This window comes from Theropithecus gelada, chromosome 4, assembly GCF_003255815.1.
Source record: "Theropithecus gelada isolate Dixy chromosome 4, Tgel_1.0, whole genome shotgun sequence".
Taxonomy (NCBI): domain Eukaryota; kingdom Metazoa; phylum Chordata; class Mammalia; order Primates; family Cercopithecidae; genus Theropithecus; species Theropithecus gelada.
The window spans coordinates 21,451,454-21,476,960 of record NC_037671.1 but is presented as its reverse complement, the minus strand read 5'-3'; the positions used below and the strand labels follow the sequence as shown (position 1 = coordinate 21,476,960).

At 41.3% G+C, this 25,507-nt stretch overlaps 1 protein-coding gene and 1 pseudogene across 1 annotated transcript in view; one reads left to right on the top strand and one right to left on the bottom strand.

Annotated features, from left to right (window-relative positions):
* RNF144B (ring finger protein 144B) overlaps nt 1–24,287 on the bottom strand; it is an 80,396-nt gene extending 56,109 nt beyond the window's left edge. Inside the window, exons 1-2 of the mRNA XM_025382465.1 lie at nt 24,004–24,287; nt 11,929–12,129 (exon numbers count right to left, since the gene is read on the bottom strand). Of these exons, the coding sequence (XP_025238250.1) occupies nt 11,929–12,093 (165 nt within the window). The 5' untranslated portion in view covers nt 12,094–12,129; nt 24,004–24,287. The remainder of the gene's footprint in view (nt 1–11,928; nt 12,130–24,003) is intronic.
* On the top strand, nt 9,601–9,694 carry LOC112624017 (annotated as a pseudogene).
* Nucleotides 24,288–25,507: the final 1,220 nt, after the last annotated feature.

Below are 25,507 nucleotides of genomic sequence, written 5' to 3'. Positions count from 1 at the left end.
TCTACTAAAAAATACAAAAATTCCCCGGGCGTGGTGGCGGGCACCTGTAGTCCCAGCTACTCAGGAGGCTGAGGCAGGAGAATGGCTTGAACCCGGGAGGCAGAGGTTGCAGTGAACCGAGATCACGCCACTGTACTCCAGCCTGGCAACAGAATGAGACTCTGTCTCAAAAAAAAGAAAAGAAATCTGACAGTATCCCAAAAGGATAGGAAAAAAGAGAAATTGGGGCATAAAAATAATTTAAATACTCCAGACATCAAAACTGCGGTCTGCCGTACACATGTATCCTAAGGTGATAAGGACGTTGTTGTCTGAGCTCTGTTTCAGCCTGCCACAGTTCCCTCCTCCTGCTCTGGTCTTGTCCACTTTCAGTCCATTCTCTACCCTGTACCGACGCTATTCTCCCTATCTCATTCCCAAACAAAGCCTTCCAGTGGCTCCATAATGTTTTTTGAACACAGCATACCAGGCCCTCCATCTGGTCTCTTCTTGCCTCTCCGGCCTCCTGCCTGAGCACACCCACACTTCCAACAACGTGTCCCAGGAACATCTTCCAGGTTGGTTCCTCAGCAGGTCACTCTTCCCTGATTCTGTGTTCTCACATGTGGCTGGCCTCTTTTCCCTGGAGCACTGTTCTCACCCACAGCCCCATCAACAATGCCATCAAGCAATCCCTATTATCTTTCAGTCTCAGCCCTTAGGAAACCTAAGACCTCTCGGAGTCTCCTGTATGCTTTATTGTAACACACTGTACTGCCCTTATCAGAGGGTCTACTGCCCACATAACAGCAGGGCTGGTTATGTCTGATGATTGCCACTTGCTCCACAATTAACACCATGCCTGGCACACACTAGTACCAAATGGATCAGTAGAGCCTGGAAAAAGGTGGAATATTGGAATAAGAGTGCAACTTCAAAAGAATAAATACATAAACTTTGGTGACTTAGTGGCGACAGCGGAAAAGTTCTCTCATCAGAAACCAACTTTTGCCTGTTCTCTGGTCATCATTTGTATGTTTGGCCAGCCCATTACATTCTGATATGTGGTTTGAAGAATTAAACTTCGGCAAAGGCATGCTTAAGGGGCGAAAAAGTCTACACAACATACAAGCCCAGATCACTGAACTATCTTTTCATAACTTTCTTTGTAAAAAAGAAATAAAATCCTGTTCCACATTATAACATCACTCCTTACCCCGATACCAAGCCTAAAGTACTTGTTAAGCCTATGATCAAAGTAAAAAATGTTATGTAGGCCGGGGCACACTGGCTCACGCCTGTAATCCTATCAGTTTGGGAGGACACGGCGGGCACGTCACTTGAGGTCAGGAGATCACGACCAGCTTGGCCAACATGGTGAAACCCCATCTCTACTAAAAATACAAAAATGAGCCAGCATGGTGGCACCTGCCTGTAATCCCAGCTCCTCAGGAGGCTGGGGCAGGAGAACTGCATGAACCCAGGAGGCGGAGGTTGCAGTGAGTCAAGATCATGCCATTGCACTCCAGCCTGGGGGACAAGAGCAAAACTCCATCTCAAAAAAAAAAAAAGTTATGCAAGTGAAGCTTGTCCCAAAGGAATTCTGTCAACCCAAGAGGGTAGGGGAGGGCATAAGTTACTATTTCTTAATAGACCTATGGCAAGAAGGTAAAATATATTAAAGTATGTTCAAAGAGATCTACCCAGAAAAAGAAGAGTTTTCCAGGGTCTTTTTTTTTTTTTTTTTTTTTTTTTTTTTTTGAGTCTCACTCAGGTGCCCACGCTGGAGTGCGAGTGCTGTGGCAAGATCTCAGCTCACTGCAATCTCCACTTCCCGGGTTCAAGCACTTCTCGTGCCTCAGCCTCCCAAACAGCTGGGAGCCACCGTGCCTGGCAAATTTTTGTATTTTTAGTAGAGACAGGGTCTCATCATGTTGGCCAGGCTGGTCTCGAATTCCTGGCCTCAAGTGATCCGCCCGCCTCGGCTTCCCAAAGTGCATGAGCCACCACACCTGGCCAAACTTTCCAGTTTCTACATAGAATTGTGTAAATATCCTAATAAAGCAGGAATGTAACACACTTAAGGAATATATCATACTTTGTTAGTTAATTTAGAGGCAATGGGATGAAAGGCAGACCCTGTAGAAGTCATGAAATGCTCATTTTGCAGAGAAAAAAAAGGAAACACTTTTCTGGACTATATAGGTAGAGGCATTACCAGAAGAAAAATAATAATTCACAGATTTGTGTCTTCAACTGTGTTCCCTAGAAATTGATTCAGGGATGGAGAATTCCATTGAGAAGATTTACAGGGTATACTCTCACCAAAGTCATGCCTATAATGAAGTAAGGAGAATACAAGTGGGCAGAGGGAGATCCTAACCCGCCATGCAGCTGCAGCCAGGGCCTCATCTGGTCCTACAATCCAACAGGGTACTCTGAAGGTAGGAAGGGCCCTTCGCAGCTGCACCTCATTAAGCTGAAAGGGAAAGACCTTTATATCCCTGTAGCAATCAGTCATTGTTCCATAAGCTAGTCCCTGGGAAATGGGAGGATAGAAACATTGCCCTGAATAGGGATCCAAGTGAATGCCACAGTTTCCACGACAGTCATGTTTCCATCCAAAATGGAGTAAGATCATGCTAATTTGGTTACAGGACCTAACTGTAAAAGATAAATGCATATTAAAATAGTAACTAGTAAGATGAATGATGTATCTTCCTTAGCAAACTGAAACCTCCCATAGGAAAATAATTTGGCTGGTTAAAGTAATTGAGGATTCTCAGCTTAAAGAAGAGAAAATGATGAAGAAAAAGAAATCATGGTTTTAGAAAAATCCCAGGCTGGGTGCAGTGGCTCACACCTGTAATCCCAGCACTTTGGGAGGCCAAGGCAGGAGGATCACTTGAGGTCATGCGTTTGAGACCAGGCTGGCCAACATGGTGAAACCCCATCTCTACTAAAAGTACAAAAATCAGCCAGGCATGGTGGCAGGCACCTATAATCCCAGCTACTCAGGAGGCTGAGGCAGGAGAATCACTTGAACCCAAGAGGCAAAGGTCACAGTGAGCTGAGATTGCACCACTGCACTCCAGCCTGGGCAACTAAATGAGACTCTGAAAAATAAAAGAGGCCAGGCGCAGTGGCTCAAGCCTGTAATCCCAGCACTTTGGGAGGCTGAGACAGGCGGATCACGAGGTCAGGAGATCGAGACCATCCTGGCTAACACGGTGAAACCCCGTCTCTACTTAAAAAATACAAAAAACTAGCCGGGTGAGGTGGCGGGCGCCTGTAGTCCCAGCTACTCAGGAGGCTGAGGCAGGAGAATGGCGTGAACCCGGGAGGCGGAGCTTGCAGTGAGCTGAGATCCGGCCACTGCATTCCAGCCTGGCAACAGAGTGAGACTCTGTCTCAAAAAAAAAAAAAAAGAAAAAAGAAAGAACTAAAAAGAAAAATTCCAAACCAAGCCACCATTTTTACAAATGAGGAAATTCTAGAGAAACAATTTGATTCGAGTCACACAGTTATTGACAGAATTGGAACTAGAGGCAGGCCTAATTATCTCACTACTAGAGATAGCTCACTATTTCCTACATTGGACTGAGCACTATAGGAGAATTTTTCATGAGTCAGCTGACGTTCACCCTCTAAAAAAAAGATAACCTTCATTCAAATAATATGAAGCTAGTGAGTAAAATTAGATTTCAACCAGGAATAGTAAAATTATTCTAACCAATTTTATTTTAGAGAGCGGAAGTAACACTAACAGTTAGAATTTACATAGAAACCAGTTTCAAATGAATGTAGAGCAAAAGATGGTTTCAATTTAGAAATTTCCAATAATTGAATAGTCAGTACTATGGTATGGCCCAATCCTGGAAATTATCAGTCAAAAGCTAGATGACCACACTAAAAAGAGTAGAGCTATACATGCTAGTTGTATTCTGGCACTGTACTAAGTAATTTATCTAGATTATCTACTGTCATCTTCTATATAATCTTATGAGATGATTTCTTTTCCCTATATTATATTAAAGAAAATGACCCAATAGACTGCCCAAAGACATTACCAGCTTCCAGGCCACTACCATCTCTGGCCTGGATTATTATGTTTGCCTTCTAAGTAGTCTTCTTGCTTTCACCCTGGCTCCTGTAGTGTATTCTCTATGCATAAAGGTTAATTTTGTGTGTTAAACTGGCCATAGGATGCCTCCTATATGCCTCATTTCTGGGCACGTGTGTGTGAGTGTTTCTGGATAAGATCAGTGAGACAGCTTGGCTCTGTGTCCCCACCCAAATCTCATCTTGAATTATAATCCCCAGGTGTTGAGGGAGGGACCTGGTGGGAGGTGACTGGATTATAGGGGCAGTATTCCCCATGCTGTTCCCATGATAGTGAATTCTCACGAGATCTGGTTGTTTGGTAAGTGTGGTGCTCTCTTTCTCGCCTGCTACTGTGTAAGATGTGGCTGCTTCCCCTTCTGCCATGATTGTAAGTTTCCTGAGGCCTCCCCATGAACTGTGAGTCAATTAAACCTCCTTCCTTTATAGATCTCAGATATTCTTTATAGCAGTGTGAAAACAGACTAATACAATCAGCACTTGCATCGGTAAACTGAGTAAAGCAGTTTACCCTCCCCATTGTGAGCAGGCATCATCCAATCCATTAAGAGCCTAAAAATAACAAAAAGAGGAAAGAATTTATCTCCCTGCCTGAATGCCTAAGCTGGGACATCAGTTTTCTCCTGCCCTCGGACTGGGACTTATACCATTGGCTCTCCTAGTTCTCAAGCCTTCAAACTTGGACTGGAAATACACCACTGGTTCTCCTGGGTCTCCAGCTTTCAAAGAGCAGATTGATTACAGGACTTAGCCTTCATCTCCTACTACTCCCCCTATACACACACACACACACACACACACACACACACACACACTTCTCCAGCCACACCAGCCTCTTTGATACACCAAGCACACTCCCAACTTAAGACCTCCATACTGCTTCCCTCTGGCGACAACCCTCTTCTCCCAGATATTTTTATGGCTTGTTCCCCATTTCCTTCAGGTCTCTGCTCAAATAATACCTTATCACTGAGACTTCCCTGATCATCTAACAAAGTAGAAGCCCCCTTCCCCACAGCACTCCCGACCCCCCTCACCCTATTTTTCCATAGCACATACCATTACCTGATTTCTGTATTTACTTGTTAGCATCTATGTCACATACTAAAAGTTGAGTTATTTGAAAACCAGGGCTTAATCTGATTGTTCACCACTATATTCAAACCATCAGAACTATGTAAGACACAGCAAATATTTGTTGAATAAATAAAGCCTAAGCTACCAAACTCGAGACCCATTCTCTTAAATGCCAAACCATACTGGCATCCCAGTAAAGGACTTCTTTCATTAGGAGGGTGGGGGAACTAGAAGATCTAAGGTCACTTCCAATTCTAGGACTATGATGCTATGACAAAGACATTAGGGCCTTAATAGTATGGTTTTCTTCTGCTGTTCTTTCCTCTCTTGCCACATTTTACTACTTTCCTTGAATAAGTAAGTGGTAAGCATTAGGCATGGATGAGATCATGGGTCCAGGAAGCCAGCTCCTCCTTGAGTCATCTCTAATCCATTTCTCATGCTGTTACTGTTTGCTCTTTTTCCACAGATGCCATCTGACCCTGCAGTGGCTCCGTTGTCAGTGGAAAAATATAGTGCCAATAAAATTGGCATTGTATACCTATGACTTGACCGATAAATACAAAAGTCACCATAGTATTGTCATTAAATCTCTTAATAGATGTAAGCAGTGAGTATATTGAAGTTATTTCACAAACAAAGATAAATTCACTGCTAACCGCCCCAAGCAAAGCTAAGGGAAAGCATAAAACTAACCTTGTGCTGGGCATGGTGGCTCATGCCTATAATCCCAGCACTTTGGGAGGCCGAGGCAGGCAGATCAAGAGGTCAGGAGTTCAAGACCAGCCTGACCTACATGGTGAAACCCTGGCTCTACTAAAAATACAAAAAAAAAATTAGCCAGGCGTGGTGGCACATGCCTGTAATCCCAGCTACTCTAGAGGCTGAGGCAGGAGAACCACTTGAACCCGGGAGGCAGAGGTCACAGTGAGCCAAGATCGCACCACTGCACTCCAGCCTGGGCAACAGAGCGAGACTCCGTCTCAAAAATAATAATAATTAAAAAAAGAAAGAAAAAAGGCTGGGCACGGTGGCTCAAGCCTGTAATCCCAGCACTTTGGGAGGCCGAGACGGGCGGATCACGAGGTCAGGAGATCGAGACCATCCTGGTTAACATGGTGAAACCCCGTCTCTACTAAAAAATACAAAAAACTAGCCGGCCGGGGTGGCGGGCGCCTGTAGTCCCAGCTACTCGGGAGGCGGAGGCAGGAGAATGGCCTGAACCCGGGAGGCGGAGCTTGCAGTGAGCTGAGATCCGGCCACTGCACTCCAGCCTGGGTGACAGCGCGAGACTCCGTCTCAAAAAAAAAAAAAAAAGAAAGAAAAAAAGTAACCTAGCAAGCAAGCATATTTGGGTACCAGAAACTAACAGAATAATACAGTGCTTTGAACTGGCAGAATTTACTTAGGCCCATTTAATAGTAGTAGAAGACATGGGAATCTGCAGCTGGAGAATTTAAAAGCTTTGGGAAAGGTTGGCAGGTCTCATGACCAGAAGAGGGGACAGAAAATCGTTCTGTGACATTGGCCTTGAGTAAGATCCCTCATTATTTCTGGTGGTTCCAGAGAGTTCTCAATACCAGGTACTTAAAATGATACTAGACTAACATATCAAGCCAACAAGTAATTATATTATTATGTTATTGGAAGTAAGCAAGTTCTTAAATATATGGTACTTTGAAACATCCTTTCATCTGAATCTTTTATACCCACCAGAAATGTGCTCATCTATTTACTGTCAAAGCAATATTGACGCTTTTTTCCCCTGTAAGTCCTAATTCTAGATATTTAGTTTAAATATTTCAAAGCCACACTTTGAACAAATCCAAAAGAGACATTTCTCTCTATCTTAACTGCTAATCTCTGGGTATCTCAGAATACTAGTGAGGTTATAATTACCCATATAACCACTTTTTTATTAAAGGCTAGTGAGGAAGCCAGTTAAATTATTATAGGCTTTCCCTTCTCTGAAATCTTCTTGAAGAACGTAACAGCTCAGCACACTGATGGATCTTAGGAAATAAAGGTAGGTATTCTCAACGCCTCCCTCCCTCCATCTTACAGGCAAAGAAACCAAGGTCTAGAGAAGGCACACAACTTGCCTCAAATCATACACCATCAAATGACAAAGCCTGAACTTCAGCCTGGGTCTTCTCATCTCCATATCTGCATTCTAACACACTATGGTATACTGCAAAGGAGAAACAGAGGTGGAAACAGGAAAGTGGCATTCCTTTCTCCTAGTGTAGACAAAAGTTAGAACCCAGGAAAGATCCACCATGGATTCATGCTTCATTTGAAAGTTACCAAACTGTGTGTGCACATACACATTGCAAATCCTCCCAAATGGCAGATGTCTCTGCTATGGTTTGGATACGGTTTGTGTGTCCCCACCAAAATTCACACTGAAATTTGATCTCCAATGTGGTAGTGTTGGGAGGTGGGTCCTAGTTGGGGAATGGCTTGGTGCCACTCTCTGAGTAGTGACTGAGTTCGTGCTCTGCTGGGAATGAATTAGTTCTTGAGGGAATGAATTCTTAATAGTTCCTGCCAGAGTGAGTTGTTACAAAGCCAGGATGGCCCTTGGGTTTTGTCTCTTTGCACATGTCCACTTTCCCTTTGACCTTCTCTGCTGTGTTTTGACCTAGCATGAGACCCTCATCAGAAGCCAAGTAGATGCCAGCACCATGCTTCTCTAACTTCCCACCTGCAAAACTGTGAGCTAAATCAACCTCTTTTCTTTATAAATTACCTAGCCTCTGTATTCTGTTATAGTAACGCAACATGGACCAAGACAGTCTCCCAAACCAACTCTGGGCTTTTCTTAAAGGTCACCCGACAGGCCCCAAGGGAAAGAAGGGCTTGGTCTAAAATGTTTTATATTTCCTCTCACTTTTTAAACATTGGAAAATCCATTTGGCTCCAAGAAATGAATAGTAAAAGAAGTTCTAACTACCTAGAGCCAATAGAACGTAATGGAAAAAAAGGCAAGAATATGGCTGGACTTTATTTTCTTTTTGCTTAGCACATCCTGTATTTAATCTGAAAGGTAAATAGGCCATGCCCAACATACCGACTCTTTTCAGGTGAAATTATCTAGGTTATAAAAACAAGCAACAACTGTGTTTTCACTATTCCTTAATTCACGGCTGACAGAAATCACTTCTAAAATAAATCAGAAGCAAATATTGTACATAAGGGAGCAAACCCATAAATTTCCATTACTTTGATAACTGATTTGTGAATTTATTTCGCTTGAATTAACATTGTGTGGCATTATCTGAAAGAACGTGTTGCAAACCCAGAAAAGGAAAGTTAGAATTGTCATATTTGGGTTATTTAAATATACAGGCAAAAGAGAAGAAGGGAGAAACAGATACTCTTTCCATGTCATTAATAGACAAACATCCCTGAGATATTTAACCTTCAAAATGGAACAAGTAATTATGCTACATCTTTTTTTCTGTAACCCCAAGACATCAACCTCTTTGGTTCTGTAATACAACTCATGTTCTATGACGTCAGTCATGCCGGTAAGAACTATGCCCCATTTTTCCTGTATATGCAGCTTCTCTTACTTTATATTACACTTTATTCTCCATATTAAAGCTGAGCAAATAGTCTAGCAGAAACCATCTTCACAGCTAGAACATCCTTTAACAAGAACCTAGATAATATTGATGGTTTATTTGAAACAACATCTACCACATTCCTTTCCCTGGATGTTATTTCAATCAAGAATCACCTACATGAAATAATTTAAAGCAGTGTTCTTCAGAGCATCGGTTGTGGGCAATAGGTGTTCCACTCAAAGGGGTGGCAGGGTCAAATGGAAATGCTTCATCCTAGAAGCTAAGCAAGATCCCCCTGCTTTCCCTCTAACTACAAGATTTCACAGAGCCTCTAAAATGGAAATGTGCCTTACATCCCTCCAAGAAAGGAACAGAAGAACATTGTAGTTCCCAAGCTAATTTGACTATGGAACATTTCATTCAAGGATATCTCTGTTTCCCAGAGCTGCTGGTCCATGGAACACACTTGGGGTGGGGGCATCCATTTAAAGGCCAGGTCTCTCTAAAGATAAGGAAATAACTGATTAACATTCAATGGTCAAGTCAAATATTCCACATCTGTCCCTCTGCATACCCAGAGTATACTGCCCCCTCTTTGGAGCACTGTGAAGGATCCTAGCACCTTCATTTTACACATGAAAAATCAGAGGCCCAAAGAGATTTATCATGTGCCCAATTACACAGCTGAGTTGGGGTACAGCTGGAATTGGAGTGTGGCAATCCTGGGAGGAAAAAAAAAAAAAAAAGCTAGGCTTGCAGCAAAATGGCCAGGGATGCCTCTTACAGAAGCCAGAACAATGACAGAATGTTGTTAAAGCTTTATTAAATCCAAGAAAATATACCAGTATAGATCCTTTTGTAGTTCATAAGCGTGATGATTGGTTTCTCAGTCACGTAAGATATGCAAAACCTTGTTACACAGTAAGCACATTATCCATCTAACATGAAAAGAAAAAATACACACATTACATATACCAGTATATACCAGCGTAACATCAAATCTAGCAGGAAGATCATTACATGTGGATACTCCCTGGGGCAAGGGGGTGGTTCTCAGTAAAGCCATTTTAAATATATGGTAGGCACAAGCAATTGGGAGATGTCATCCAATCCTATTTAAAAGTAGAAGTCAGTAGTATGTGGCATATTAAAAAATTACAAATTTCTTTTTAGTCTCAAAAACACAAAACATTTGACACTGTAATATAGATGCAAAATAAAGTCTGGGAAGTATAAGATACATTTTAAGTCATTTTTTAAAAAAGCAGAAATAAATCTCTAACCAAAAGAAAGTTAGAGTAGTATTTCAGGCGAGTCTGATTCAAATTACAATTTTACAGACGCTAAGGTAATCATACATTGCTTACTATTTTGGCAGCTCACAGGTAATAGGGTAACAGGATGCCAGGGAAAGTTAATGTTTCTAGGTGCAAAAAGATCCAAAATTGAGGGATACCAAAAATATTAAGCCATTTGACTTTCTGCTTTTGAGCGCTCCCTAACAATGAGGAAGTGTGAATCTAGATGACTGAATAAGCTAACTGTACTAACTCCTACCCTCAAATTGCTGAAAGAGAAATGAGAAGCAGCAATGCTGTTTTGAATCAGGAACTAAAATCTATTGAAACAATAACAGGACAGGGTTAGCTCCCTGTGAAGATGAAATACAACCTTCACCGTGTATTATTTCCCCAATGTTGACGCACACACTTAAATTCTGCACTATTAAATGTCATAGCAAAAACTGAATTCTTTTAAAACAGCAGTAACCCTCAGCAAAATATATGCATCCTGGTTTTCACCAAATGTTGTTTCTGACTCATTTGTTTCAAGGATTAGCAAGGGTTAGAAAGTCAGAGAAATAATTGTTTTGAAGGACAGCCTTCAGAAACAAAGCAAGACCAAAGGAAACCGAAGTTGCTCTCAGACGACAAGGCCATTTCCTCACTTCCTATAAAGCAACACACACTAACAACAAGAGGAAGGAGAAGCCGCACAAACATTACTCCTCAGCAAAGCCTACTTCTGACCCCCCACCTAAAACAGCAACATCCTCTCAGCCCTGAACTCCTACATAATGTTCTTGGATAGAATGTAAGCTCCTAAAAGCAAGAAACTTCGCTGGGTTTTGTTTCCTTAACTGATAAATCTCGGTGCCTAGAACCAGTCCTGGGACATAGTTCCTGCTCAATAGGTATTTGTTGATTAAATGAACAATGCTAGTCTCTGTCATCACTGAATCCTACAGGAACTCAGTCTGTTTCCTACCTTTATACCTTAACCAACCAACCTTCGAGGAAAAGCGGCAGTAAAGGTCGCAGGTGTCGATACCAGGTGTCACACTAAAAGAGATAAGCCCACTTCTGCAAGTCTATAGGGCTCTCATTAAGTGGAATAAGAAGCATTCAGCATATTGTGAAAATAGAATAAAAGAAGCTATGACAAAGTACAATTTATACTTTGTGTGTTGTAGAAGATGAACAAGTATATGAATGAAAATTCAGTACATAAATTACTACCTGACTTCTCTTATCATTTAAAATACCTGGTGAGTTTCTTATAGGTGGTAGTTAACTACAGCATGTTAATTTTTTATTTTTTTTTTTGAGACGGAGTCTCGCTCTGTCGCCCAGGCTGGAGTGCAGTGGTGTGATCTTGGCTCACTGCAAGCTCCACCTCCCGGGTTCACACCATTCTCCTGCCTCAGCCTCCTGAGTAGCTGGGACTACAGGGGCCCGCCACCACGCCCGGCTAATTTTTTTGTGTTTTTAGTAGAGACAGGGTTTCACCGTGTTAGCCAGGATGGTCTCGATCTTCTGACCTTGTGATCCACCTGCCTCGGCCTCCCAAAGTGCTGGCATTACGGGTGTGAAGCACCATGCCCAGCCACCATGTTAAAATTTTTCTATTCTATTCTATAGTTTGAACCTTAACAGAAAGACTATTTATTCAACCAATAATTAAATTTCAAACATACATTATACTTAGTTAAAACAAGTAAACTCAGGATTTACCATTTAAGATACTATTTGGAAACAGATTCAAAGATGAAATGCTTTCCAAAGCAGGATCATATTGTAGCAAACTCTGGCTTCTCAGTAAACTGCAGAAATAGATCCTACTTTTATAATTTTTCCCTTTGTATTTTCTCATAGTGAAAGCATCAAGGAAAACTTACAGCTGTGCAAAAGATGCACCGGCATTCCTGGAGTGTGGTCATCTTGTCCACAGACTGCTCACACAGGCAGAGTTTGCAAGTGATGAGGGGGGCCGGAGCCAGATCTCCAGGAGCGGGATTTTCAGCAGTCATGGCGAGATAGTGGAGCCTACCAGCTGAGCCCATCAGCTTGTCTTCAGCGTTCTTCAGTCTCCTCAATCCCTATAGAAAGGTCCAAAGCAGAAAATACTATATGGATTGATAAAGCTATTGTTTAGCCAACACATCTGGAGGTCAGTTGATCAAATTCTCACCCTCAGTTATCCCGAAACTTACAGCTAATGCACTTCTGGGAACCACGGGCTAGAGAGTGGTTCACCTACCTCAGCAAAGTGTCCCTGAAGTCCTGAAATTTAAGCTGACTTCACTGTCTTGATTCATATCATATGAGCTATGGAAATTAAAAGATCACTAAGGTGGGGTGAGAATGGGGAGATGTTGGTCAAGCTTACAAAGTTTCATTTAGATGAGATGAATAAGTTCTGGGAAGCTCTCATACAACATGGTGACCAGAGTTAGTAATAATACACTGTAATGGCCGAGAGATTTTAAATGATCTCACCACACATACACACACAAAACAATGTGAAGTGATGATGTTCATTAGCTTGATTTAAGCATTTCACAATGTATACATATAGCAAAACATCACACTGTATACTGCAAATGTAACTTGTCAATTATACCTTAATAAAGGTGGGCGGCGGGAAATATCACCATGAGCAAACGTATTTAGGAGTTGCAGCACTACAATCAATTCAACAGACTCAAAAAGTACTTAAAAATAGAATGTCATTCAAAAAGTTAAACAAAGAGGTAACATATGATCCAGCAATTCCACTTCTGGGTATATATCCAAAAGAACTGAAAGCAAGGTCTCAAAGAGATATTCCTACACCCATGTTCATAGCAACATTATTCATAATAGCCAAACAGTGGAGGTGACCCAAGTGTCTATCAACAGAAGAATGAGGCTGGGCGCAGTGGCTCACGCCTGTAATCCCAACACTGTGGGAGGCTGAGGCAGGTGGATCACTTGAGGTCAAGAGTTCAAGACCAGCCTGGCCAACATGGTGAAACCTTGTCTCTACTAAAAATACAAAATTTAAAAAAATACAAAAATACAAAATTAGCCAGGCACAGTGGCACATCTGTAATCCCAGCTACTCAGGAGGCTGAGGTGGGAGAATCACTTGAACCCAGGAAGCAGAGGTTGCAGTGAGTCAAGATTGCACCACCGCCCTCCAGCCTGGGTGACAGAATGAAACTCCATCTCAAAAAAAAAAAAATTAAAAAGACAGAAGAACAAACAAAATGTGGTATATATACATACATACAATGGAATAAAAGGAAATAAAATTCTGACACATGCTATAACATGGATGAACCTTGAAGACATCGCCTAACTGAAATAAACCAGACAGAAAATCAAATATTATATGATTCCACTTAAATGAGGTACCTAGAGTAGTCAAATTCTGAGAGACAAAAAGTAGAATAGAGATTACCAGGGACCAGTAGGAGGGGGAAATGAAGAGTTACTGTTTGTGGGGTTTTCCTCCTAGAGACAGGGTCTCTCTCTGTTGCCCAGGCTCGAGTGCAGTGGAACAATCATAGCTCACTGCAGCCTCGAACTCCTGGGCTGACATGACCCTCCCGACTCCACCTCCCGAGTCAGGGTACGCTTCCTCACCTGGCATGTTCAATGGGTACAGAGTTTCTGCTTGAGGTGATGAAATAATTGTTTTCCTCATTTTATAGATTAATTGTGGTACTGAGAAGTTAGGTGATCTGCCAGAGTTCTCAGAGCTTGTACATGGCAGAGCAGAATACAATCCTCAACCTTCTGAGGCCACCAAGCCCAGTGCCAGATCCATTACACCAGAGCTGCCTTACGTGGATATCACATGAACAGATGAAGCAGGGAAAGAAAGGAGGAAGGGGGATAGAAAGAGGAAAAGAGTTGGAAGTCCATGACTACAGTTATCCTTAAGGTCAAAGCTGTACAGGAACAAAATTTGTCTCTACACATGGCATGACTATGGGAAAATATATCTTTAGATGAAAAATAAAAACTGCTGGCAAAGTTCCTCTACTAGATTGTTTTTATTCTGAATCTTTAACAGAGACTAAATAAGTGTGAAAATAATTTCTCTACGTATTCATATTTCATATCACATCAGGAAATTTCATGTTCTGATTAAACAAAAGCAAATTCCTATAGTTCTTACTATTTTTAAAGAGTGGCCAATTCTAATAAATTCTACCATAGAAATAATTGCAAATATACCTCCCCCTACAAGAACCAAGCTCTTTTCCTCTTAATTTTCGGACAAAAGAAATTACATGTAATCATTTGCTACCTAGTCCCACAACAGCTTAAGTCTCAATAGGTAAGTACAAAAGTACTAAAACAAGTAGAGGAAAATCAAATTTGATTAGATGGAAAGAAAAAAAAATAAATGAGATATTTGCTTGTCAATCTGTCCACATTCACTTTCTTAATGTCATACCAGAAAGTCAACAATTACTAACTCTAGCAACCTGAAGCATTTAAGGTTTTTCACCTACTCCCAGCACTCAGTACCAGAAAACCTGATTCAAAATAATTAAATAGGAAGCTAACTAATGGCTAGTTTCCATGTGGAAGGCATGGTTTTTTCTCAGCAAAGGCCTGATAAAGTTCAAGACACAGCGATATTCCATTAACTACTGAGGAGCTGTCATCCAAGAGCAAATTAAATTCAAATAGACCTGCACGTCGAATTCAGGATTTTGAGTTTTTTTAAAAAACCTCTCTTTATGATAAACGTAGGGGTAAAAATGAATGACTTTACCTTTTCCTTCCTCCCAGTTCATGCTTAAACAACTATCATTAGCTTGTGTCTCCAATACTCCGCGGCTCATGGCACACAGTCCCACCAACTTCCCCAACTGCTGTCTTCTCATCTCTACATTCTCAACACTGCTTCACTGCTTATGTAACCTATTCTGAATTATCTTTCTTTCAAAAGAAATCCCAAGTAAAACAACAAGAATAAACGTGGTAGTAAATGCTTCCTGAGTAGGGGAAAAGGGGTAATAACACAGGCCAGAACCACTCCACACCCCAAATGTCAAATACACTTAGCCATTTGTATCTGGTGTGAATAGTCAATCCTGATGTTCTGACCTAGCAAGAGATCTAGGTACTCTTCAAGAAATCCAAGTATTTCTCAGTCTTACTCTATATTTTTTTTTAGAAGGAAACATTAAACAGGCCAAAGTTTTAATGTACTCTTGAAAAACAAAGACATAATTGGATACCTCTTAGAAATTAATTGGATACTCTTGAAAGACATATTGGATTCCTCTAATAATACCTCATTATCCATAATTGAATACCTATAATTAGATATTTCTTAGAAATAGTCTTCTTTTGAAGGTAGAACTAAAAATTGTGGTAATCAAGACCATGTGAAACATAATTATCTCTACTATAAACAGTACGAAAGTTTTTACTCCTTAAAACTAAGGAGTTACATGCCTATAGGCTATGAAGTCAAAGTTATAAAAAATACATATAATGTAAAAATATTTTTATAATAGAAAAACCTTTACATAGCAGAGATGCATTTTGTTTTTTTAAGAATTCCAAGCATTCCAAACAGGCAGGACTTGTCACTCAGTGACATATAGGAAAAAAGTCACATATTTCATCTCTTTGAGATGTGAACAATTCAAAATGCTTCTTCAAAGAGTGATTTAGAGGAATAACACCAATTCCCTAAGGCAATGGCTCTCAGACATTTTTCAAGCAATAAACTTTCAGAAAAAACAAAAATCGTAGTCAAACCACCACTGTATAAAAGAGATTCAGGTAGACAAGTGCCAGCACCCAATAGTGGGTGTCTAGAGCCAGTCCCCTTGACCTTCCCCACTCAGCAGCCCCCCAGCCACCATCACAGAAGCCTAAACCTGCACCATGCACAGATTAAAAACCAACCCTTTCGTTTTTCACTTTGGGCAAAACCAACAATGAATGTTGAAAAAATGAATGAAATGCAGTGAGGACTTCATTTAAAAAATAAGAATATCAAACAAGAAATCCTTTCACCATTGAGTCATTGCAAAATGAGCTCTTCAAGCAGTAAATAGGAGAATCCTGAAAGCCTCTCATGAATTTCCTCACACCTGAGATGCCTGTGAATGGCTCCAAGGTCTCCTTGCTTTTCTTCCTTTGTGTCATGTTAAGATTCACCAGTCTTCACAGCATGAAACCCCCAACAGTAGAGCCTCAGGAAGCTCAGGACATTTGATAACACACTCCCAGCTCCTCCTGTCCCTCCCATCAGGCCACAGCTTCACAGGGGCACAGATAATTCACATCCACTCCCCTCCAGGTTTCAAGAAAAGTCTTCACTCCAGAGAGAGGCTAACTCACTCTTACTGCCTCATACCTCACATTTCTATCAAAAATAAGAAAGTGACTTGAATTATCCACCCTACCACTTGATTTTAAAAGCTAACAATTATAATTACTTTTACAGTGATTATAGATGTGACTGTGCGTCTCACTGAGTGTCAAGAACCCCTTGTGAAAAGGATTTTGGCAGAAAATGCAAGGGGCACCTTGGAAAGAAAAGAAATCTGACAGCTGCCTTTCAAGTTTAGGTATTCTAAGGTTGGTAGCAGGTATCACTTGTTTACATATTCCCAATCATAGAACAAGACAGATTGGTTGGGCCATGTAAGGAAGGAAAGCCATTCTAAAATGTCTGAGTTTGCACTAAATTACCAGGAAAGGAGAACCAGCAGTTAGTTCTACGTGCTCTATGTGTCTCTTGCACTATAGAGTGTTCATTATATGAGAAGCAAGTACTATCTGATAGGAAAGAATAGAAAGTCACTTTTCCCTCATGTGTTTTCATTAGAATTGCCAAAGAAAGGAATACTTCAGCACAGGATGCACAAGGAATTTTCATATTCTGCTGGTGGCCTGAAAAAGCAATCTGCTACAAAAATGCAAATGATGGGAGAGCCAACATTCAAAGCCTTTTTTTTTTTTTTTTTTTTTTTGGCCGGGGGTAGGGGATGGAGTCTTGCTCTGTCGTCCACGCCAGAGTGCAGTGGCACAATCTCAGCTCACTGCAACCTCCGCCTCCCGGGTTCAACCGATTCTCCTGCCTCAGCCTTCCAAGTAGATGGGATTTCAGGTATCTGCCACCATGCCAGGCTAATTTTTGTATTTTTAGTAGACACGAAGTTTCACCATAGTTACCAAGCTGGTCTTGAACTCTGACCTCATGATCCGCCCACCTCAACCTCCCAAAGTGCTGGGATTACAGGTGTAAGTCACCGTGCCCAGCCATTCAAAGTATTTTTAACCAATGTAGTTTATGTCTGTTTGATTATCTAAAATCAACAGTTATTCCCTTACACAAAAAGATAGTGTAATTGGAAGGGATAATGTTTCATTAGGATACTTACCCTAATTATTATTAGGACACTTATCCCTAATTATTTTGGAATTTTTACATTATTATGCAGAAGCTTTAACATTTGGAGAAACTGCTAAAGCACAACTAAGGAGACTAAGAGAAATAGAAAGCTACTAAAATGAATCAACTGGATATTACTGATGTCACAGGATATTAATGTAAATAAAAATCCAGTTGATCTGCACTGAGGTCTTAATTCCAAGCTATGCTATGAAATTCTAAGAGTTACTCAAGTACAGGGGACAAAACAGAAGAGGAGACATATGAATATTCTCAACATGTTTATATGCCTTTGCGAGACTTGGAGTCATCGCTGTGAAGTAGCTAGAATAACAGATATGAATGCATAAATATGAAAGTGAGGTAGCAAAGGGGAAAGTTTTCAAGAAGGGTGGGTGGTGATGAAGAAAGGCTGAAGTGTTGCCTTGTAAAATGGAGACATATTCTCGGGAAGCTAATATTCTAATAAAGCAGAAAAAAAGAGCAGCAATCTAAAGGCCCCACCCTTGCCTTGTTAGGAAAGCTCTCCTCATACCAGCTAAGAACACACCAGGCAACCAGTTTCCACTCAACACAATCTGAAAATCAGCATTATGTTGATCTTGGTACTTCTGCCCAATAGAGTGGTTTAGTTAGCTACTGGTTCCTTTTCCTAACAGAAACTGTTAGTGAACCCAATGGTACTAATTGAGTCTAGTAAAGTGCTGACCATTATCTGCCATTAGCTGAAGTTCTACCCTAAATACAATCTAAATACAATGGCAGGGTGACCTGCTGGCTGGTAGCAGTAGCAAAAGCAATGAAAGAAGGGAGGGCTTATGGTAGACCTCCTTTGTGGCCAGTGTTGTAGCTCTACTCTCTGCTTGTATCACCAACCACCTATCTGGTCATTCAAGGACAAGATGAACCTGCATACATCCTTTCAATCAGAAAAACAGTTCTAATGTATGCCCTGAGAGGACATGAACAAATGGAAACATAGGCTTCCCCTCTCATAGTCAGGGAACTGCAATTACTCAAATATATTGTATATCTATTAATTACTTTTTTTTTTTTTTGAGATGGAGTCTCACTCTGTCTCCAAGCTGGAGTGCAGTGGTGTGATCTTGGCTCACTGCAAGCTCCGCCTCCTGGTTTCACACCATTCTCCTGCCTCAGCCTCCTGAGTAGCTGAGACTACAGGCGCCCGCCACCACGCCCAGCTAATTTTTTGTATTTTTTAGTAGAGACGGGTTTTCACCGTGTTAGCCAGGATGGTCTCGATCTCCTGACCTCATGATCTGCCCTTTTTAAAAGAATAATGCTGAAACCCAATGAGTACATACATGGTATCACACATGAGATAAGTTGTCATTATTTGAAAAAATAGATTAGAAAATATCCTCGAGCATAAGCAAACCCAGGAAATATTTAGGTCTTAGATGTAAGAAAGTAAATATTCACCTATTTAGGCTCTGTGAAGTGGCAGTATTGTATTGCTGTGCCTCCTGTAGTAGGGAAGAGGACTTCTGATTTCTCTCCACTGTTTCATGGCTTAAAGTGCTCAAAAACCACTTTAGTCTACAATTCCTTACTTTTAACATCGTCATCTCAACAGTTTCTAGGATGGCAATGAGATCACAACTTTATAACTTGGAGACTATTACCTTCTAAAAATGGAACTGACATGCAAATATAGCCCTATTAACCTTTTTGTAGGTTTAAAAAAAAAGCAGGTACTTCATCAGGAAGGAGAAGCATCTTAAGGTATTAGCAAGAACTGTTTTCTGAACAGTGTCCTTGCTTCTTGAAATTAGGTTATGAATGAAGTCCGTTACAACTAATTTAGTGAGATCTAATATTTTTTCCCACAAAATATATATTGGTGCTGATATCCAAGCATGGCCAACGATGTACATGACGTTGTGATAAGCTAACTCCAGAGGACAGAACATCTGGCACATCTAGTTTTTGTTTTTGTTTTGTTTTGTTTTGAGACGGAGTCTCGCTCTGTCGCCCAGAGCTGCAGTGCAGTGGCGCTATCTCAGCCTGCTGCAAGCTCTGCCTCCCGGGTTCACGCCATTCTCCTGCCTCAGCCTCCCGAGTAGCTGAGACCACAGGTGCCTGCCATCACACCTGGCTAATTTTTTGAATTTCTTTTTTTATTAGAGATGGGGTTTCACTGTGTCAGCCAGGATGGTCTTGATCTACTGACCTCGTGATCTGCCTGCCTCAGCCTCCCAAAGTGCTGGGATTTCAGGTGTGAGCCACTGAGCCTGGCCCTTGGCACATCTAGTTTTAACATTTGCAAAATGCTGTTCCTTTTTTTTCTTTTTTTTGGAGACGGAGTCTGACTCTGTCCCCCAGGCTGGAGTGCAGCCGCGAGATCTCAGCTCACTGCAAGCTCCGCCTCCTGGGTTCACGCCATTCTCCTGCCTCAGCCTCCCAAGTAGCTGAGACTACAGGTGACCTTCACCACGCCTGGCTAATGTTTTGTATTTTTAGTAGAGACGGGGTTTCACCGTGTTAGCCAGGATGGTCTTGATCTCCTGACCTCGTGATCCGCCCACCTCAGCCTCCCAAAGTGCTGGGATTACAGGTGTGAGCCACCGCACCTGGCTCCTTTTTCTTAAAAGCACATTTCTTCTTACCTTCTTTCCATGTTCTCATTACACTACAGGGTAAGGCCCAAGAGGCAGAAATCCAAATCCAGTTTTCCAAACAATATAAACTTATCAAAGAAGGTAGGAGTGAATATGAGAATAATAGCTCAATGATATTTTTGGCATGGCAACTTTGCATTCATCATGATAGCTACCTCTTCAATATCACCACTGTGCCTTGCCCACTCCTGTTTTAATCAGTGGTTCCCTGCCTCCCACAATTATTCACACAGCCCTGCTAAATAATTCTCTTCCTTCTGCCTGGCATAACAACAAAGCTCAGAAGCAGGAAGGAATGCCACTTAAAGGCAGGTCAGACAATGATGTAATTAACCGATCAAGGAGAAGTGGTATTTCAAAGAGCCTTACAGAGCAAGACCCAGGCTGATTTCTTGGGTCAGGACATTACCAGAAAACCGGAGCCGCTAAAGCACGAATATCTAAATCAAAAATTTTTTTCAAATGAATAAAAGCATGTGCCAATATTACCCCCTCCTGTGAAAGTTAAAAGTTTCATATAGAAATTTTAATTAGAAACAAATTGGAAACCAGTTTGGAAGAGGAATCTTCATCCCACCTGAGCAAAGTGCAGGTGTAGATTTTTGTATGTCCTTGCCAATTAATTTCCTATAACAGGAATTTCTCATGAAGGAAACAAAGTCAACACACAAAGTTAGGTGCTAGGGATGTAAAGGACGTAAAGGTGATTACACCCAGCTCCTACTTATTAAGAGTCAACTAGTTGAGGAGGTTTTCAATAGAGGATTTCATATAATCATATGCAGGAGAATGTGTGGGTTTAAGGTTTCAGCCACAAGTCCAACAGAGAGAAATGAATTATCTTGTTCTATCTTCCCAAGAAAAACAAAGAACAAGTTGATGAAGGGCTGGGACTCAAACTCGTGACTTCAAAAGATTTAAAAAACAATGGGACATGGCTTTCAAAGTATGCTCTTAATAAATACTATAAACCATGTGATCAGAAGTATCTCCAACTATGAATAAGAAAAGGGTATTTCACTTAGATTGTTGTGTTTTGCATTCAAGAAAGAGATCTGATCATAGATGAGAAGCTCCTCATTCCATGTTGCAGAAGCATTGGTCATTTTTACTCATTTAATACATAGTTATCCATTTTTTAATAACCATTACGATATGATGCATTAGGTTCCAAAGTACTCACCGACTAGGTAAATAGCAAATGCCAAAGTTAATGAAACTAAAACTTTAGTCCAAGACCTCCCACATACACCTAAAGGTAAAAAATATGAATTAAAATATTTATATAAATTAACTTAGGTGTCATATACCTCTTTGGCTGCTTAATGGTCAAATGGTCAAGGTGACACTACCAAGAAAATTAAGATGATTGAGGTGACAAACATCAGAGTACTTTTTATAATTTGGCAAAGCAACCTGAATTAAGAACTACCACTCTAGACCCAAGTCACTTCTGAGCTTATAAGAATTTCTTCAGGACACAGACCACATCTTAGCCATCTTTATATCCCAGCATCTAACATAGCACCTAGCAAATCACAGTCACTCAGTAGTAGAGTGGATACTTTTTCTGATTGTACGTGGAGGAGATAAAATATTAAAGGCCTGGTTCTCATCTGTATTCACTTCCAGAAATTCGCAAGCTGAAAATATTGACCATTTGTTGTAGGCAAGGAGCTTCTATAAATTAAGGTAGGCACCTCTGAAAGAAATGTTTCAGTACTTAGGGGCAATGGCCACAGATACCTATTCCCCAAAGCCCAAGTGAAAAGCATGACTTGTCTGGCAGCTTGGCCCTTTTCCCACACCCAAAATAATCAGTTGCACAAAGTAGGCTTAGTCCCAAAACTGCTCGGACTTTGTTCCTTCACTAACATCTGGGTTCACCATGATTCCTGACCTCTATCTCAAACTGGAGATTTCAAACACTAAGAACTTCACTCACCAAGACAATAAGGTCATAGTCAAGGCCAGGGGAAACAAAGAAGCCAGGATTAGCAGAAATACTTCAGAGAAAGGATTCTGACATACATATAAATGTTTCTAAATGTCTCAAATATTGGAATGACTTTTCAAGAAGGAAATTTGAAGTGCACCTCCTCAGATGAAAAATATTCATACTACTGAAAGATGTTTTTCAGGAAGTTCAATGGTCATACCAGGCAGATAAAATAAGCTTCTTCTTCCCAGAGAGAGCATACTTTTCTCTCTGCTGTAGAGTTTGGCTCCGAAAACCTGGTTCACAATCTGAGACCCAAAAACTGATTATTTTAAAAAGACATGTCTTAAGCTGACCTAGTTTGGAAGCCTGAATGCCTTTAAATTGCCAATGAACTGAAACCATTCATGAGAATGGGGCTTTTGAATGCTGAGAATGTTCTTTGGGGCTCAGCACAAAGATATTTGGCATAGATGACTGTAAATATTTGTAAAACTCTGGGTAAATGGGCAGGATTTGACCACACTCAAGCCCTACTTCCAGCACAGTAGTGTAGGAGAAAGTTATCTAGGGCGATTGGTTTGGGGTTTTGGGGGGTTTTTTTGGTTGAGTTTTGTTTGTTTTAAATAAAAAGCCAAGCAACCCAATTCTACTACTCAACATCTTTTTCACATTCACTATACATGTTCACCTTTTTTTGAATAATCAAGATCATTAATTAGTCAGAGACTACTTTTGAAACTGAGGTTTTACCCTTTCCCACTTTTCTAAGTTTATGCCCACTACAAAAATCAAAAATAAAATAAAAATGCTAGTCAAAGGTGTGCAAGGGCAGAGTAGGAGTTGTATGAAACCATGACCTTGGATTTCATAATACGATTATCTACAAGTGGCTTTGTGGATCTGCTATAGGTTTTTCTCCCCCTCAAGATAGTTTCAGAAGTATTTCTGAAACCCATGAAAAGGACCCAGGTTGTGAAGGAAAGATAAACTAAGGGAAGGGGGGACTCACAGAGGCATTAGATGTGAAAGGGACCAAGAGGCTCATTTCAGTGAAAGCTGCGGCAGACAGATACTCTAATTAGCCAGCAACTCAGTTAGGACTGGCTAGGTTCCTTTTGCCTCTTACCCACACCCTAAAAACTGAGTCATCCCAAAGTTCATTTATTTTGCTTCTGGGCAAAGACACCCCCTAATCTGCTTCTTCAGAAATGTTACATACATTGTCATTTAATTTATACCTCTCAATGTTCAAATAAACGTCCACAAATGCCAAATCGGAAGAGCAGAGATAGTCCTGTTAAGAACCTCAGAGCTCATGTTTTGATAAGATACATGTGGCAGAAAGCAATACGAAACTGACAGTCTGTTATGGGAACATGAAGAAAGAACGTTTCCCCGAGAAGGGAATTAATTTCTGGGAAATCTTTATGTGAAGAGTATATATGCCTGAGGAGTAGACTTACAGCAGGATCCTTGAAACTCATGAGAAAAACAAAAGATGTTGTAGAAAGAACAAGTAAAAGATACCTTTTCCCTGTAGAAACGACAATCAGTTCGATTTTAACTTAAATTTGAGAATGGCTCTTGTAGAATCAAGAGTTTCACTGTTTAATCAGCAATTACCTGATAAAATAAGCACTATAATGCATAATCCGAGATTATGCCAACTTTTGGTCTCCCCTTAAGACCTAGGGAGAGGTCTGGTCTAATCTTGGATTCTATAATACATTCTATTATAGAAACTGTTTTATTAGAAATGAAACTACTTTCCTTTAACAAAGGCATTTTTCTTTTAAGTTAACAGGTGTTTAAGGCATTCAGAATGAATTCAGTTCTGTATGGTTTGAGCACTAGAGACAGAAAATCGAAAAATCATGGTGTCACAGATAGTCTCCTGTCCTTTTCCCTTAGTCCAGCAATACCATTCCGGTCTTGCAACGCCTGTAGCCTTTAAAAAGCTCGCTAAACCTACCTGGCAGGAGACCTGCGTTCCTCCGCCGCCGGGCTTCTCAGTAGCCTCCCTCGAGCTCACCGCCAGTCCGGGCTGCTGGCACACTGGACAGGAGGAGCTCTTTCATTCTCTCCGTCTTTCCTCCGTGCTCTGCGGCTGACGGCTTTACACTTTGCAAGACTGCAACAGGACTCGCACTCCCAGACCTACGGGTCGGGAGGAGGCGGAGTCCCCGACTGCCTCCAAGTCTTGACTGGCAGCTGCGATGCCCGGGAACATTGCAGCGCGAGCGTGGGGCACAACTCGCCAGCAGCAGCGGTAGCAGCGCGTTTATTTATACAGGAAGCTCAGGCGCCGCACTTCCTACTTCCCATCTGGGTCGTACTTCAGCTGCAGGTGATGGCCTTAACCCTATCCCAACCCGGGCGCGCTGCACCGGCTCTACTACTTGTCAGGACCTGTCTCTTGTTCTCCGGGGACTGCTATTGCAGGAATTCAGAGCAGCGGGTGCAGGCAGCTGCCCCTAGCGCCCTTCTCCTGCTCAGACAGGGACAGCTCACCTCCTGGCCTTCAGCGCCTGCTACCTCTCTGTCTGTACATATCCTCACAGGCCACCTTTCTTTATTTTCTCCCTCCTTCCCAGCTCTTTAAATCTCTTTCTTCTACTTCTAACAGCCCAGACCTGCCTTCCCACATGGCAGACAACTGTTTTATAGAAACAGTTCCTATGCACATCTCATCAAAAAACAGCTTGTATCTGACTGGTCCTTTTGCATCTAATGATGAAATTAGAATACCTGTGGATCAAATTGGGAATAATCTTAGTTTACCTCATAAAATACAGACACTTCTTGATGAAACAATGAAACAATGATTTCACTTGAAGTGCTTTGTAACTTAACTGGTGGCACCCTCAATTAAACAGAAATGTAACAAAATAATCTAGAAGCTGTGAGGTATTATGAAGTGCTTCCTTGCTCCAAAACCTTGGACATTTCATTTGTGTGACCTTCATAATGAATCGCATACCTACTCGCTAAGATCGAAATCGCCTAAGTCTGCTGAGCATTGCCATTTAGGAATGTCGCTCTGACATAGGAATCTGTGTTCACTCTGCAACCCCTCTCTACTTTTGCAACCACTGTCAGGAATGTGCTTCCTAAAAGGAAAGGACTCACAGGCCCTTTGTGGAAAGGATCTGTGTGCGCCAACGGGCACCATTCCAAACGACACAAGCAAACACTGCTTCTCAGCCCTCCAAGTTGAAGAAAACCTCTAGGTCAAAGCGAAGGGCTGAAGAACACAGTGTATCTACATGTGCCATGCTAGGACAGGCAGGAGGACCAGCTCACCAGTCAGGGAGGAAGAGAAAAAGGACAGGGGCAATAAGATGGTAAGAGAACCCACAGTAGGGTATTTGAGCTTGAAAAGTCTTCCTAGCTATTTTAGCAAATAACCTGATTTTAAAGATAAGTAAATTGGGCTGGGCATGGTGGCTCACGTCTGTAATCCCAACACTTTGGGA